This window comes from Barbus barbus, assembly GCF_936440315.1.
Source record: "Barbus barbus genome assembly, chromosome: 24".
Lineage (NCBI taxonomy): Eukaryota > Metazoa > Chordata > Actinopteri > Cypriniformes > Cyprinidae > Barbus > Barbus barbus.
In genome coordinates this window covers 1,986,607-2,000,485 of record NC_136752.1, presented here as the reverse complement: position 1 = coordinate 2,000,485, position 13,879 = coordinate 1,986,607, and the positions used below count along the sequence as shown (strand labels likewise).

The 13,879-nt window shown below is 40.2% G+C and overlaps 1 protein-coding gene across 1 annotated transcript; it reads right to left on the bottom strand.

Annotated features, from left to right (window-relative positions):
• Positions 1 to 263: 263 nt before the first annotated feature.
• On the bottom strand, positions 264 to 12,276 carry LOC306843850 (putative transmembrane protein 244). Its single transcript, XM_079375540.1, has 6 exons — positions 12,133 to 12,276; positions 11,658 to 11,743; positions 10,117 to 10,193; positions 9,557 to 9,682; positions 2,846 to 2,890; positions 264 to 1,051 (listed from the first exon to the last, which is right to left on the bottom strand). The coding sequence occupies exons 1-6, from the start codon at positions 12,223 to 12,225 to the stop codon at positions 954 to 956; spliced, it is 525 nt and encodes a 174-aa protein (XP_079231666.1). The 5' UTR covers positions 12,226 to 12,276; the 3' UTR covers positions 264 to 953.
• Positions 12,277 to 13,879: the final 1,603 nt, after the last annotated feature.

Sequence of the window (13,879 nt, the reverse complement as noted above, 5' to 3'; positions counted from 1 at the left end):
AATCAGCATAATTACTGCCATGATATGTAAATACGTCACAGTTAATATATCATTATTCTCTCATATTCTTCTCTCATGAAAATCATTTTGAAATGAAATATGTCTCAGACATAGCTTTTGAGGTTTACCCTAAAATATTTACCTAAAGAAAACAATTACAGGTCCAATAAAATAAACATTTAACAATGCTGCTAATGGTTGCAGTTTTCATTACACAAATGTTTGTTTGTGGTTACTGATAAACTTATATTTGCCATAAATTAGGGTAAATTATTTATTTGATCATTTCAGAGATGGTGAGCCGCATTCATACACAGACTTGCAAAGGCTATGCATTCATTTTGATAATGGCTTGTATTAAAGGAGCAAGAGGTTTGTTGTTATCGCTCTAATTGCATCCTCAGGTTCAGCTCCTGACGCTTCTTGATTTGAGGGTTGTTGTAAATGAAGCCACACTACAGGACTGTGCCTCAAAACTTCATCGAAGGTCAAATTCAGATGCAATGGTCATTAATCAGCTGTCGGCGAACATGTCAAACTAGCAATCGAAGACTACAGATTTTGGCCTATGTCAGGAGGATCTTTTAGGATTCACAAAATTTGTCTCAGACAGCCACAATAATACAGAGTTCATCAGATTTAAACACCCCAAAATCTTTCCAATTCAAATCATTTAAAATATACAAGACATTGCTGTATACAGTAAGTGAAGCACATGTAAATTTGCATGTAAACACTGACAATAATATTTCCATCCGTTGAGATTTCACCATAGGATGTCACAAAAGGCCACCAAAATAACACGGTTTACTGGAATTAGTTTATCAGCATGAGCAGACAGTTTCACAACAAAATATTGTGTAGGAACAACAAAGCTATTTCAAACTACTCATGATGTAAAAAAAGAAATACAAAACTGAGAAAAGTTATCCCTGTACATGTTCCACAGCGTGTCAGAAATTCTGAAGATCTGCCGGATGCACAAAATTACTTCTGAAGAGTTTGTAAGCCAGGAGCTGCCCACCAAAGATCATCATCAATAACCCAGAGCCTGCAAGAGACCGCCAGCATTACATTATTACCAGTCTGTGATGTGTTTAATACAAGACGAGAGCCCTGATTTCACTTTAATGCATTGTCTCTAAAGCGAAATGATCAGGGAAAAAGCCCTTTGAGCTTTAACAGGGGTGTCCAGTCCTGCTCCTGGAGACCCAACACACTTGCACTCACATTTCTGAAAGGAATCTTTTTAAAATCGTCATAAATAAATTAGGATAGCCTCAGACTTGTCTTAAATCCCAAAGGTAAGAATGATTTTGTGAATTTATTGTTAATTAATTGTTGTAATTAAGTACTACAACGTAACACTACACTGTAAAAAAAATTCTGTAAAATTTACGGTAAAGAAACGGCAGCTGTGATTGCTGGAATTCTACCGTAAAAAATACAGTAATAACGTTTTAGGTCTTAACTTAAATTTACAGTTAAATATTGTAATTTCATTAATTTATATAATGTTAATATACCAACCTATTGAAGTACTGAAATCTGTTTTGTACTTTTGAAATACACTGATAAACACCAAATGCAGGTGATGATGCGAAAGTCACATGATGAACCAAAACCAATCACAAGCAACTTTTAAATAATAAGCTATATAGAAGGTGCACAGTGTCATTCACACAAACACTAAACACCATCATGGTGCGACTCATTAAACTGAAATATGCAAGAAACATTAATTTAACAACATTAGATGTAACATACAACCCTAATAAACATAACTGATAAGAAAAAACTAAGAAACATATTTATTTCAAAGAAAAAACATCAAATTGAAACAAAATTTGAAATGCACCGCAGGGAATTCTGGGAACGTCAGTTTATGGTTTTTCCCTGTAAATTGTACAGGAACTTACCGTTATACACAGGTTTTTACTGTAACATTTTCAGTTTTTTACCGTTAAAATCAGGGTAACATTTTACAGTGTAGCAACATTTATTAACCACTGACTTCAATTCAGAATTCAGCAACAACTCTACAAAAACCTCTTGATTGCCCAGATCGCTGCATCTAGAGACAGGCTCTTTGAAAGTAACTACTCAAAACTGTGGTCATGACTAAAACCGTGTGTGCGGTTATTATGATCATTACGGTAATCTGCAGGCGCTGCTAAAAGACAAGCCTTGAAGTATTTTTCATACCAGTGAATTCTTAGCAAGAACTGGCCTTTATTTAATCAGATTTAATCAGAATGGCCTTTATTTTATCTGAATATCAGACAAACAATATAAGATGTTCTTTAGAACATAGGAACTTAAAGAGGATTTTTTTCAAGAATTGCACTTAGGAACATGTTCACAAACTTCTTGGAAGTGATCTAAATTTATTTCTTAAGAAGTCTTAAGAAGTTTATTTCTTTTTGAGAATCCGGCCCCAGTGTGCTTAATTGGGATTGCAGCTAAACGCTCCAGGACAGGTCTGGACCCCCGACCTATAAGCAATTCAACAACAGACGACTGAGTGGCACTAGTGGTGCATTCACATGCTGTCAGAATTGTCAGTGATATGTGATGGTGACTTAGAAGTTGTGGATGATTGTCCCTTCAGACTGTACATTTTGGGAATAATTTGGATTCCAGAGTTACCAGATTTGATGACCCATAACCTTTCATAGAGAAAAGAGGAGCGAATTCAGCAGTGAATTCTTGGTAATTATTTATTTTCTTGGTCATATACAGTATTCTGTATGCTTAATTGGTTTTATGTGATGCTAAACTATATAACAGAGGCTAAAATGACAAATGTTTCAGGTACAAAACTTTTCCAAAAGAGAGAACCTACCGAGAGCAATCCACCAGTGCTCTGTCGAGGGAAAATCAGCCATAACTGAAACAAAATCACAGTGAAAACAGGTTCAAAAACCTTAAATATACTATTTTACAAAACATCATAAACACATGCATATCTTCAATACAAATATTATAAGTACATGTAATGAAAACTGTCAATAGATACAGTTTTGTAAACACATTAATTAGATATAAAAAAAATTGATTAAATTAATTGCAATAAATCACATCTATCGATCATTCATTCAGACATTTGCCTGCATTATTACATTTATATTAGATTTACATTTAACCATTTAGCAGATGCTTTTATCCAAAGCGACTTACAAATGAGGACAATAGAAGCAATCAAAACCAACAAAAGAGCAATAATATGAAAGTATATGCCTGCAGCATGACAGAGACACGTCACGTTTATGTATGGTATTGATCTCATATGTTCAGCAAATGTTCACTCTTAATCCAAAGAAAACATTTTTAAGGTCAAAGGAACTAAAAGAGAAAATTATGACTTTTTCTTCTTTTTTTAATTGAATTATTTCAGTCATCTGACCTGTGTTTGGTGCAAACACATCAGCTGCTGTTCAATGTCTGTAGTGACCAAGTACAGCCAGTAAGCATGGTAACTCGGATGATACACACAAGGACACCAGAAAGGAGCAAATCCATATGAATCATATCACTGAATGGTAAGTGGTTGCAATCAATTTATTTTAGCTACATTTAAATTTAGTTGACTAAATATCAACATTTTTTCATTTTTATTAAATATAGCTAAAATAAATTGTTTGCGACCACTTACATTAATCTTTTTTTTTTTCAGTGTAATGCGTTACCAGAAGTGTATCCATATAGAAGACACTAAACAGATGATTTAGACACTTTTCAAATTATAACTATAACAATATAACATATTATAACATATGGGTCATTTCTGGGATTCGGTCATATTTCAGTCCCCCAGAGTTTTTAAAGTGGTGGTTCACCATAAATGAATTGTTAGAAGCTTTTGACAATACTTTGGCATGCCCATTATAATTAATAACAATAATTACTGAATTTTAATCATTTTTAGCATAAAATAATGTCTTATTAAACCAAGCATTTTGTCATGTCCATGAGTCACTTAGAAAATTATTAACAAAATGTGCATAGTTTCTATGATTTTTGGCAATAATGTAAGCATTTATTTGTCTTCCTTTCTTTTTTCTTAAAAAAAGCAAAAATATTTTGTAAAAAAAACAAACTTTATAGCTATGTCTCTCAGTCTGAACTCAACCCCGTCACACTAATAATTCTATGCCCATAATAATTTCGACTCTGCTCATATGTGTTACGGGGCTGACGAGACGTGAGACATGCGGATCCATGTGCAAAGCTTTATTATAAAACATGGTCATACAGGCAGGGTCGAGAGACAGCAAACAGGTATGGCAGAGGCAAGACAGAGCAATCCGTGGAGCAAGCGTGGGTCAACGATCGGCGTACAAAATCCAGACAGGGCAAGGCAGAGAGAATAATCCAAGAACTCGGGCAGGGTCAGACACAGAAAGGAAAACAAGGCAAGACTATGAAAACTAGGAACGCTTTGTAAGGTAGCAGGCTAACAATACTCGGCGGTGTGCAAGAGCAAGTCCCAGGCTTAAGTAGTGAGTGGTGGTGATTGTGAAATGGTGATCAGGTGTGGGTGTGATAATTGAGAACAGCTGTGCGTGATTAGGGAGTGCAATGGATGGTGGGAAATGGAGTCCAATGTGCTTGTGAGTGAAAATAGTCACTGTGGTGAACGGGTGACCTCTAGTGGTGGTTGACCGGGAGAGCATGGACCAGATTCATGACATAGCCCCCCCCCAAGGAGCGGCTTCCAGACGCTCCTACACAATCCAGGAGGGCGGTGGAGCAGAGGCGGAACAGGGGGAGGGACGGAGGGCCAGGTCCTTGAGGAAGTGGGAAGACCGGGGATTGGGGCAGAGCAAGACATCCAGCCGGAACCGGAGACCAGGACAGAGCAAGAGCCCACCAGGGCGGAGCAGACGGACCAGGAGCCCACCAGACCCGAGCAGAAGACCACCAAACCCGAGCAGAAGACCAGCACGGCGGAGCAGACGACCACCAGTCCAGAGTAGAAGACCACCACGGCGGAGCAGACGACCACCAGACCCGAGCAGAAGACCACCACGGCGGAGCAGACGACCACCAGACCCGAGCAGAAGATCACCACAGGGAGGCAGACAGGGCAGGAACCCATGACAGAGACTGGGATCTGGGCGGAGCAGGAGACCCCCAGAGCCAGACAACTGACCACCACGGCAGAGCGGACTGGTCAGGAAGCCATGACAGGATCAGGGATCTGGGGAGAACAGAGACAGACACCACAGAGAGAGTCCTCATGGTCACAGGAGCCGTGACCGAGCAGGTCGAGAGTTCATGGACGGTCTCTATGGCTGTGGCAGGACAGGGCGAGAGCTCACAGACGGCCTCTTTAGCCGTGACAGGACAGGGCGAGAGCTCACAGACGGCCTCTTTAGCCGTGACAGGACAGGGCGAGAGCTCACAGACGGCCTCTTTAGCCGTGACAGGACAGGGCGAGAGCTCACAGACGGCCTCTTTAGCCGTGACAGGACAGGGCGAGAGCTCACAGACGGCCTCTTTAGCCGTGACAGGACAGGGCGTGAGCTCACAGACGGCCTCTTCGGCCGTGACAGGACAGACAGTGAGTTCAGGGGCGGCCTTCATGACCGTGACAGGGCAGACAGTGAGTTCAGAAACGGTCTCCATGGCCGTGACAGGGCAGACAGTGAGTTCAGGAACGGCCTCCATGGCCGTGACGGGGCAGACAGTGAGTTCAAGAACGGCCTCCGTGGCCGTGACAGGGCAGACAGTGAGTTCAGGGGCGGCCTTCATGACCGTGACAGGGCAGACAGTGAGTTCAGAAACGGTCTCCATGGCCGTGACAGGGCAGACAGTGAGTTCAGGAACGGCCTCCATGGCCGTGACGGGGCAGACAGTGAGTTCAAGAACGGCCTCCGTGGCCGTGACAGGGCAGACCGTAAGTTCAGGAACGGCCTCCATGGCCATGACAGGGCAGACCATGAGGTCAGGAACGGCCTCCGTGGCCGTGACAAGGCAGACCGTGAGTTCAGGAACAGCCTCCGTGGCCGTGACAGGGTAGACAGTGACGTCAGGAACGGCCTCCATGGCCGTGACAGGGCAGACCATGAGGTCAGGAACGGCCTCCGTGGCCGTGACAGGGCAGACAGCGAGTTCAGGGACGGGTGCCACCACTTCAGGAGGTTCTGCAGCGGAAGCCGCCACCTCTGGAGGCACTGGAGCAGACTCGTGGACAGGAGAGGCCTCAGGAGCACAGTGTGCAGCCCACACACTCAAAATGGCAACCGCCATAACGGGAAGTACTGAGGTCAGGGGAACAGTCTCTGTAACAGACAGGGTTGAGGCCCTGGGAATGCCAGCTACTCGCACTGACATCAGTGGTGGGTCCATCACACTGGATATCAGACAGGGAACTTGAAGGACTGACCTTAAATCCTTGGGTGTGACAGACTCTGGCTGGAGCACTGTGACGTGGTGTGACTCTGGCTTGACAGCGGAGATGTGAGCAGACTCTGGCTTGACAGCGGAGACGTTAGCAGACTCTGGCTTGACAGCGGAGACGTGAGCAGACTCTGGCTTGACGTGAGCAGACTCTGGCTTGACGTGAGCAGACTCTGGCTTGACGTGAGCAGACTCTGGCTTGACGTGAGCAGACTCTGGCTTGACGTGAGCAGACTCTGGCTTGGCAGGCATGACGTGAAGGGGTGCTGTTGCTGCCGCCATTTTGTGAGTGAGTGAGGTGTCGCGTTCCTCCGCGACACCCACAGTAAAAGAGGAGCCCACACACAGTAAAGCATAGTCCATAAATTGACTGAGAGATGAACGGGGACCCTCGCGGATTAACCTTGACCGGAGCGGCTGATTAATGCCTTCACAAAAAAAGTCAATAAGTGCGTAGTCCGGCAGATCAGAAAAATAGGCGAGGTCTAAGTACTCCTGAATATAATCCTCGAGCGGTCGCGAGCCCTGCTCGAGGGTTAATAACAGTCGTGCACAGTCCATACCTGGCCAATGTCCTCTTGAAAAGCCGCTGGATCCTTGTGTGGCCGAGTATTCTGTTACGGGGCTGACGAGACGTGAGACATGCGGATCCATGTGCAAAGCTTTATTATAAAACATGGTCATACAGGCAGGGTCGAGAGACAGCAAACAGGTATGGCAGAGGCAAGACAGAGCAATCCGTGGAGCAAGCGTGGGTCAACGATCGGCGTACAAAATCCAGACAGGGCAAGGCAGAGAGAATAATCCAAGAACTCGGGCAGGGTCAGACACAGAAAGGAAAACAAGGCAAGACTATGAAAACTAGGAACGCTTTGTAAGGTAGCAGGCTAACAATACTCGGCGGTGTGCAAGAGCAAGTCCCAGGCTTAAGTAGTGAGTGGTGGTGATTGTGAAATGGTGATCAGGTGTGGGTGTGATAATTGAGAACAGCTGTGCGTGATTAGGGAGTGCAATGGATGGTGGGAAATGGAGTCCAATGTGCTTGTGAGTGAAAATAGTCACTGTGGTGAACGGGTGACCTCTAGTGGTGGTTGACCGGGAGAGCATGGACCAGATTCATGACAATATGTGACATTATTTACCAGAAATTACATCATTCCGGTCTCTTTAATAGTGGTGCAGAAAATGAGTAGAATCATACTTTTTATTCATATTTGTGAGGCATATTATAATCTGGGATTTTAACAACTCAACCCCGTCACATAGATTTAAGATGGAACATGATTATTTATCAATATTTAATTTTAATCCATAAGTATATACAATGTACTTATTTTATTGCTGTCATATATGTGTCACGAGTCCGGGCCCTGCGCTTCTCCCTGTCGCCACCAGAGGTCACCATCTCCCTTCCTCCCGGACTCACCTCACGTAATCACGTACACCTGCCACATCACGTACACCTGCCACATCACGTACACCTGTCACATTACACACCTGTCGCGCTCATTACACCCGCAGCTGTTCCCCATCCCCACGGACTATATAATCTCCCCTCTCCTACCACTCTGTCTGGTTGCATTATTTGATATTTGGTGTGTGTAGATGTGTTGCAGTGTTTTGTTTCGAGTGTTTGCTCTGGGCTGGGATACACGCACCTCGTTGCCATTTTTGTGTCCCAGTCCTTTTATGTTTTGTTTTTTTGTGCAGTGTTGGCCTTTTTGTTTCTTATTAAAAGCACCTTACCTGCACTTGGACCCTGATCCGGTCTTTTCACGCCATTCCCGAGACGTACCGTGACAATATGGTCTACTCTTCTAGCTTCATGAGGAGCAGTGGGCATTTTGAGTGAAAAACCACAACCCTGTCAAAAATACATGTACGGGGTTGTAAACTTGTGACAGGGTTGAGTTATTTATATAATTTATCACGTTTAAGAATTTTAATTTATATATATATAATAGTCATGGTTTCAGTACATATACACTTACCAAAATCAAGAACTCGTATTTTTGTTATAAATATAATTTTTGATGTAATATGTCCACTTAAGCTTCAGAAGTTGCACCCACATTTGCAGCAGAAAGATAATGTTGGCCATGCAGATATGTTGACCCAGAAAGAAGGAGACAATATGAGAGAGAAACAAAACCACAAATTAAAATTGAATGCAATGTATCCCTTCCAATATGTTAGAGAAGACAATTAAGAATGAAAGCATTTCTTGCTGATTACCATCTGACATGTTAAGGACTAAAACAATAAAATTGTGGTTTTAGTTAAACTTCTAAATTATTATTGTTTCTTTATAAAAATAAAGCGACCATATACACACAATTTGTGTATTTTAGCTTGAATCAGTCCTATAAAAATGTGAAAATTATGATAAATGTTACATTTGTTATCATTAGATTGTTATCCGGCACACATGAGCAGTAGATGTCTGTGATTTATACCACGTTTCTGAGTAAAATCCCATTTTGTCCGTTACAGGGTTGAGAAAAAAAGGGTAACACTTTATTTTAGGGTCTCTTAACTAGACCCTAGTTAACTTATTAGCATGCATATTACTAGAATATTAGCCAGTTATTAGTAGTAATTAAGCACATATTAATGCCTTATTCTACATCCCTAATCCTACCCAATACCTAAACTTAACAACTACCTTACTAACTATTAATAAGCAGCAAATTATTGAGCGAAAAGCCATAGTTAATAGTGAATAAGTGTTCCCTATTCTAAAGTGTTACCAAAAAAAGTGTCTGAAAAACAAAAACAAAACTGAAAAAAAAGGTCTTTAATGCCTGCGGTGGGAAAATATGATTTTTGGAGGTGTGATATGTGCCTAATGATGGGGTAATTTGAATATGAATCGTATGTAGTATATTCCAAGTTGAAATGTTATCGAATCCCAGGAACGACCCATATGCAACCCTATTACAAGTAAATTGGCCCACAGTCTTCCATTGCAAGGACATTTCCATAAACATGATTTTTGCTCTTGACGAGAGATGATTTTTTTTCTGTGCTTGTTGACAGCATGACACAGCATTGTTTGATTTGCTCTCGTAATGTTCCTTTATCAAGCGTTCAAGGTTAACTGATCGAACTGATTTGATCAAGTCTTCAACATGTATGTGGATGTTCTCACCTGCTCCGGTCAGAGCGACGTGCAGCAGTGTGACCGTGATGGCGTAGTCCCAAACCCACTCCTCCACGATCCACGCGAAGATCAGACCGCCCAGCACATACGTCACCTCCGTGGAGATCACGCTCACTGCACAACACACACTAACACGTCTAACTATGCACATGATCAGTAACATCAACACTTACTCAACTGCACAGCCATATAACTAGACCCACAAGTTGCCATTTATTGGTTGTTATTGAGTGTTACCCTCTTTTACCAACAGCCATATTCTGTCTTAAATAACTTCCAGTTTCAATAGTTGTTAATGTACAGTATGTGTGCTTTAGCATCACTGAATTGTGTCACAATGTAAACATAAATCTGCATTATATCATCAGTCTGCAACCCTGCTCTAGACATCAACAATCAGCATCGGCCTGTAATCAGCACACAATGGTGAAATAAGAAGACATAATGCAAAGCTTGTATGACTCTAAGTGACAGTCTTGAGCCAGTATTTAGATGACTAAAGCTTTACACAACACAAACTATGTACTTTACATTTGAAGCCAGCTTACCTAAATATTTGGGACTCTGCCATGACGGTTGAGTTGTGTAGTCAAACGGTGCTAACAAGCTGTCCACCTCTTCCACCCTGATAACAACAAATCAACTAATTATTTCTGTGTTTAGTTCTTCAAATCAATCATTTTAATGAAGTTGTGTAAATCTTGTATGTTGTTTGTATTGTGTAATGGTGGCAAATGAGTGTCCCTTCACGGGGATTAATACAGTTTTCTAATCTAATCTCTAATGTGATGCTGCTATCATGTTAATAGTTTTTATGACTGCTATAAAGTTTATTAAAAATAAAGCAATTACAGCAATTGATAACTATTTTACATTTTTGTGAATTTGTGGCTAATTTGCATTAATTCATATAATCCCATTTGTATGTTTTCATACGATTTGCTTAAGCCTCACAGGTTTAGGGCTAGAGCTTCATGCATGCCTTAAAAAAACATACATATGAATGGTATGAATTCATACAAAATTGCACCTCATAAAACAGTTCTCATGAGATCAGGTGGAAGACCACATGGCTTATGAAAGTCAACACAAACCCATCCTGCTCTACTACAGTGAATATCATGCTTATGATTTATTCTTATGGTAATTTTGCAAAATTTAGGATCCAGATCTTACATTTTACATCTACTAGTTATTATAGTTAACTAAAACTAAAACTGAAACTAAAATTAAAACCATTAAAAAAATTTTCATTATTTGAAATAACATTAGTGTCAACTGATTTTAAATATATATATATTATTGCTGTCAAATGATTAATCACGATTAATTGCATCCAAAATAAAAGATTTAGTTTGCATACTATTTGTGTTTGTACTGTGTACATTTATTATGTATATATAAATACATACACATACAGTATATATTTAAATATATATATATATATGTATTTACGTGTATATATTTATACTGATATAATTCATATTATATATAAATATATATAAAATATAAACATAACTTACTGCATGTGTGTGAATTTATATATACATAATAAATATACACAGCACACATACATATATTATGTAAACAAAACTTTTATTTTGGATAGCACTACTATATATTTCAACTAAAGGCAATATTTTAATTTATTTGAATTTGATGTAATACAATAACTGAAACTGAAATAAAAATAATAAAAAGTATACAAAAAGGACTAAAACACATTAAAATTACACACACTCTCACACACATATATATATAACAATCTCTCAGATACAAAATCGTTGCTTGCACAAAATGTGAAAAAAAAAATAATAATAATCTAACTAAAAAAAAACTGCCCAGGCCCAACATGATAAACTGTTCATAGGTTGTACAGGAAACTGACAATTTTGTGAATGCAATGCATATAAAGAACAGCAGCAGTGATTTGGGACTAATATTACAAGTGTTGAGAAATACTGACGTAGAATATGTTTTTTCTGTACTACAGGAAGTCCGTAGACACATCACCACATAAGAGGCAGATGCACACAGAAAGACAGACAGAGAGAGAGAAAGAAGTGCTGCTCAACGTCAAAAATCTCACCTGAGAATGCCGATGCAGAGACTGACCACAATATAGTAGAGAGAGTAGAAGCACACCATACACATCAACAGATTCTGAAGAACAGCCTGACCACAAACACAACCACACTCAGTGCTTTCGGGAAACACAGATGGTATTATTCATTTAACGTGCTCTATTGCTGTAGAGGCCTGGACTATTCCTGTACATGGTCACTCTTTCACAATCTTTGCAGAAAATCTTCAGATTATTAAAGTCAAAATTGATTTCTGTAGCACATTTAAAAGCAACAGAGTTGCGCCAAAGTGCTGTACAACAAAACACAGTATATAAAAAGCATAAAAGGAAACATGCATCATATGAAAAATAAACAGTAAAAACATTTAACATAACAGATTTACATTAAAAGTTGTCTGAAAGTAAGGCCTATAGAAATACGGCTGCTGTTATAAATGAGCAACAGTGGATCCCTCAGGAGTAGATAACCAGACTTTACCCAGGTGTCTTGCAGCTTGCTGTTGATGGGCAGCTGGCCATGGCGTTTGATCAGCGTGGTCCCACAGCACCGGCAGCAGTAGTCCAACAACATGAATGGCCTGCGAGTCTCTGATCGGCGCTCTCGCAGGTAGCATAGGACTGAATCTGCGCATCTGTCATGGCTGCTCTTAATAAGATTAGCAACACTGTAAAACGCTTCTGTAAATCTGGGCAGGATAAAGCCCACCTCCAGGCCCAGGCTACACTAATTACCCACACACACTAAAAATACTCCTCGTTAAGTATGGCTGTACTAGAATACCTCACATTAGCATCCCGCTAGCACAGTCGGCTGTAAAAACATTGCTTTGCTTAGCACTGATAATAACTTACGAGCACATTTCAGAAATGGTGCAGGTTTCAGATTAACTTGGCTAAAACTATTTGGGCCTACTTGTTTAAAATAAAATCTGGGTCATTCCTGTTGGTAAGCAACTTTTGGATCATTTTTGAAAAAAAAAAATTAACGTGCTTGTGTTGAAATTTAAAGAATTATTTGTTTAAATAAAGGAAATTCGGTCACACTTTATTTTAAGGTCCAATTCTCGCTATTAACTATGGCTTTTGCCTCAGTAAACTCCTAATTTGCTTATTAATAGTTAGTAAGGTAGGTGTTAAATTTAGGTATTGGGATTAGGGAGTTAGATTATGGTCATGCAACATATGTGCTTTATAAGTATTAATAAACAGCACACATGTTAATAATAGGCATGCTAATAAGCAACAAGTTAATAGTGAGAATTGGTCCGTATACTAAAGTGTTACCGGAAATTCTTACAGCAAAAAAAACACAATTCTACCAAATGTAGCTATTTTCCATTCAACCCTCTGATCACGTACTACTGTGATTAAAAAAAAATAAATGAATGAAAACTGAAAATTTTGTCCACATGTTAAGTCAAAAGTATGTGGCCACTCCCTTGTAATGAATAAAGCAGTAAAGAACTTTCTCAGTGCTACACATACTTTGAGATTCATACTTTGAGTACATGTAGACATCATTTCTTGAGTTTGTGCAGAGGAACTAGGGTGGTCTGCACAAAGCCCTGACCTGAACACCTTTAGGATGAATGCTGACTGCAAGCTGGTCCTCACTGATGCTCTGATTAAACATACTTCATAAGCCTGGAGCTTCTTCTCTTAAAAATTTAATCAAGGGATGCCACAGAATAACCATTTTGGGTTCCCCAATGAACCTTTCAGTGCACAGTTCTTAAAAGAACCATTATATGTTTAGTGTGAAGAACATTTTAATAACCTGAAGAACCTTGTGTGCAACGGAAAGGTATCATGGATGTTAAAGGTTGTTCATGGACCCATTAAGGCCAATGAAGAACCTTTAAAGGAGCAGTTCACCCAAAAATGGGAATTAGCTGAAAATGTGCTCACCCTCAGGCCATCTGAGATCAGGATGAGTGTGTTTCTTCATCAGGTTTGTAGAAATGTGTCTCTGCATCAGTGTCTCAGCAATGGATGCTCTGCAGTGAATGGGTGCCGTCAGAATGAGAGTCTGATAAAAACATCACAATAATCCACTCCACTCCAGTCCATCAGTTAACATCAGCTGTTTGGACTCATTCTGACGGCACCCATTCACTGCAGAGCATCCATTGCTGAGACACTGATGCAGAGACACATTTCTACAAACCTGATGAAGAAACACACTCATGCCTTTGAGCTCAATTTGCAACATCAATTCTTTAGGG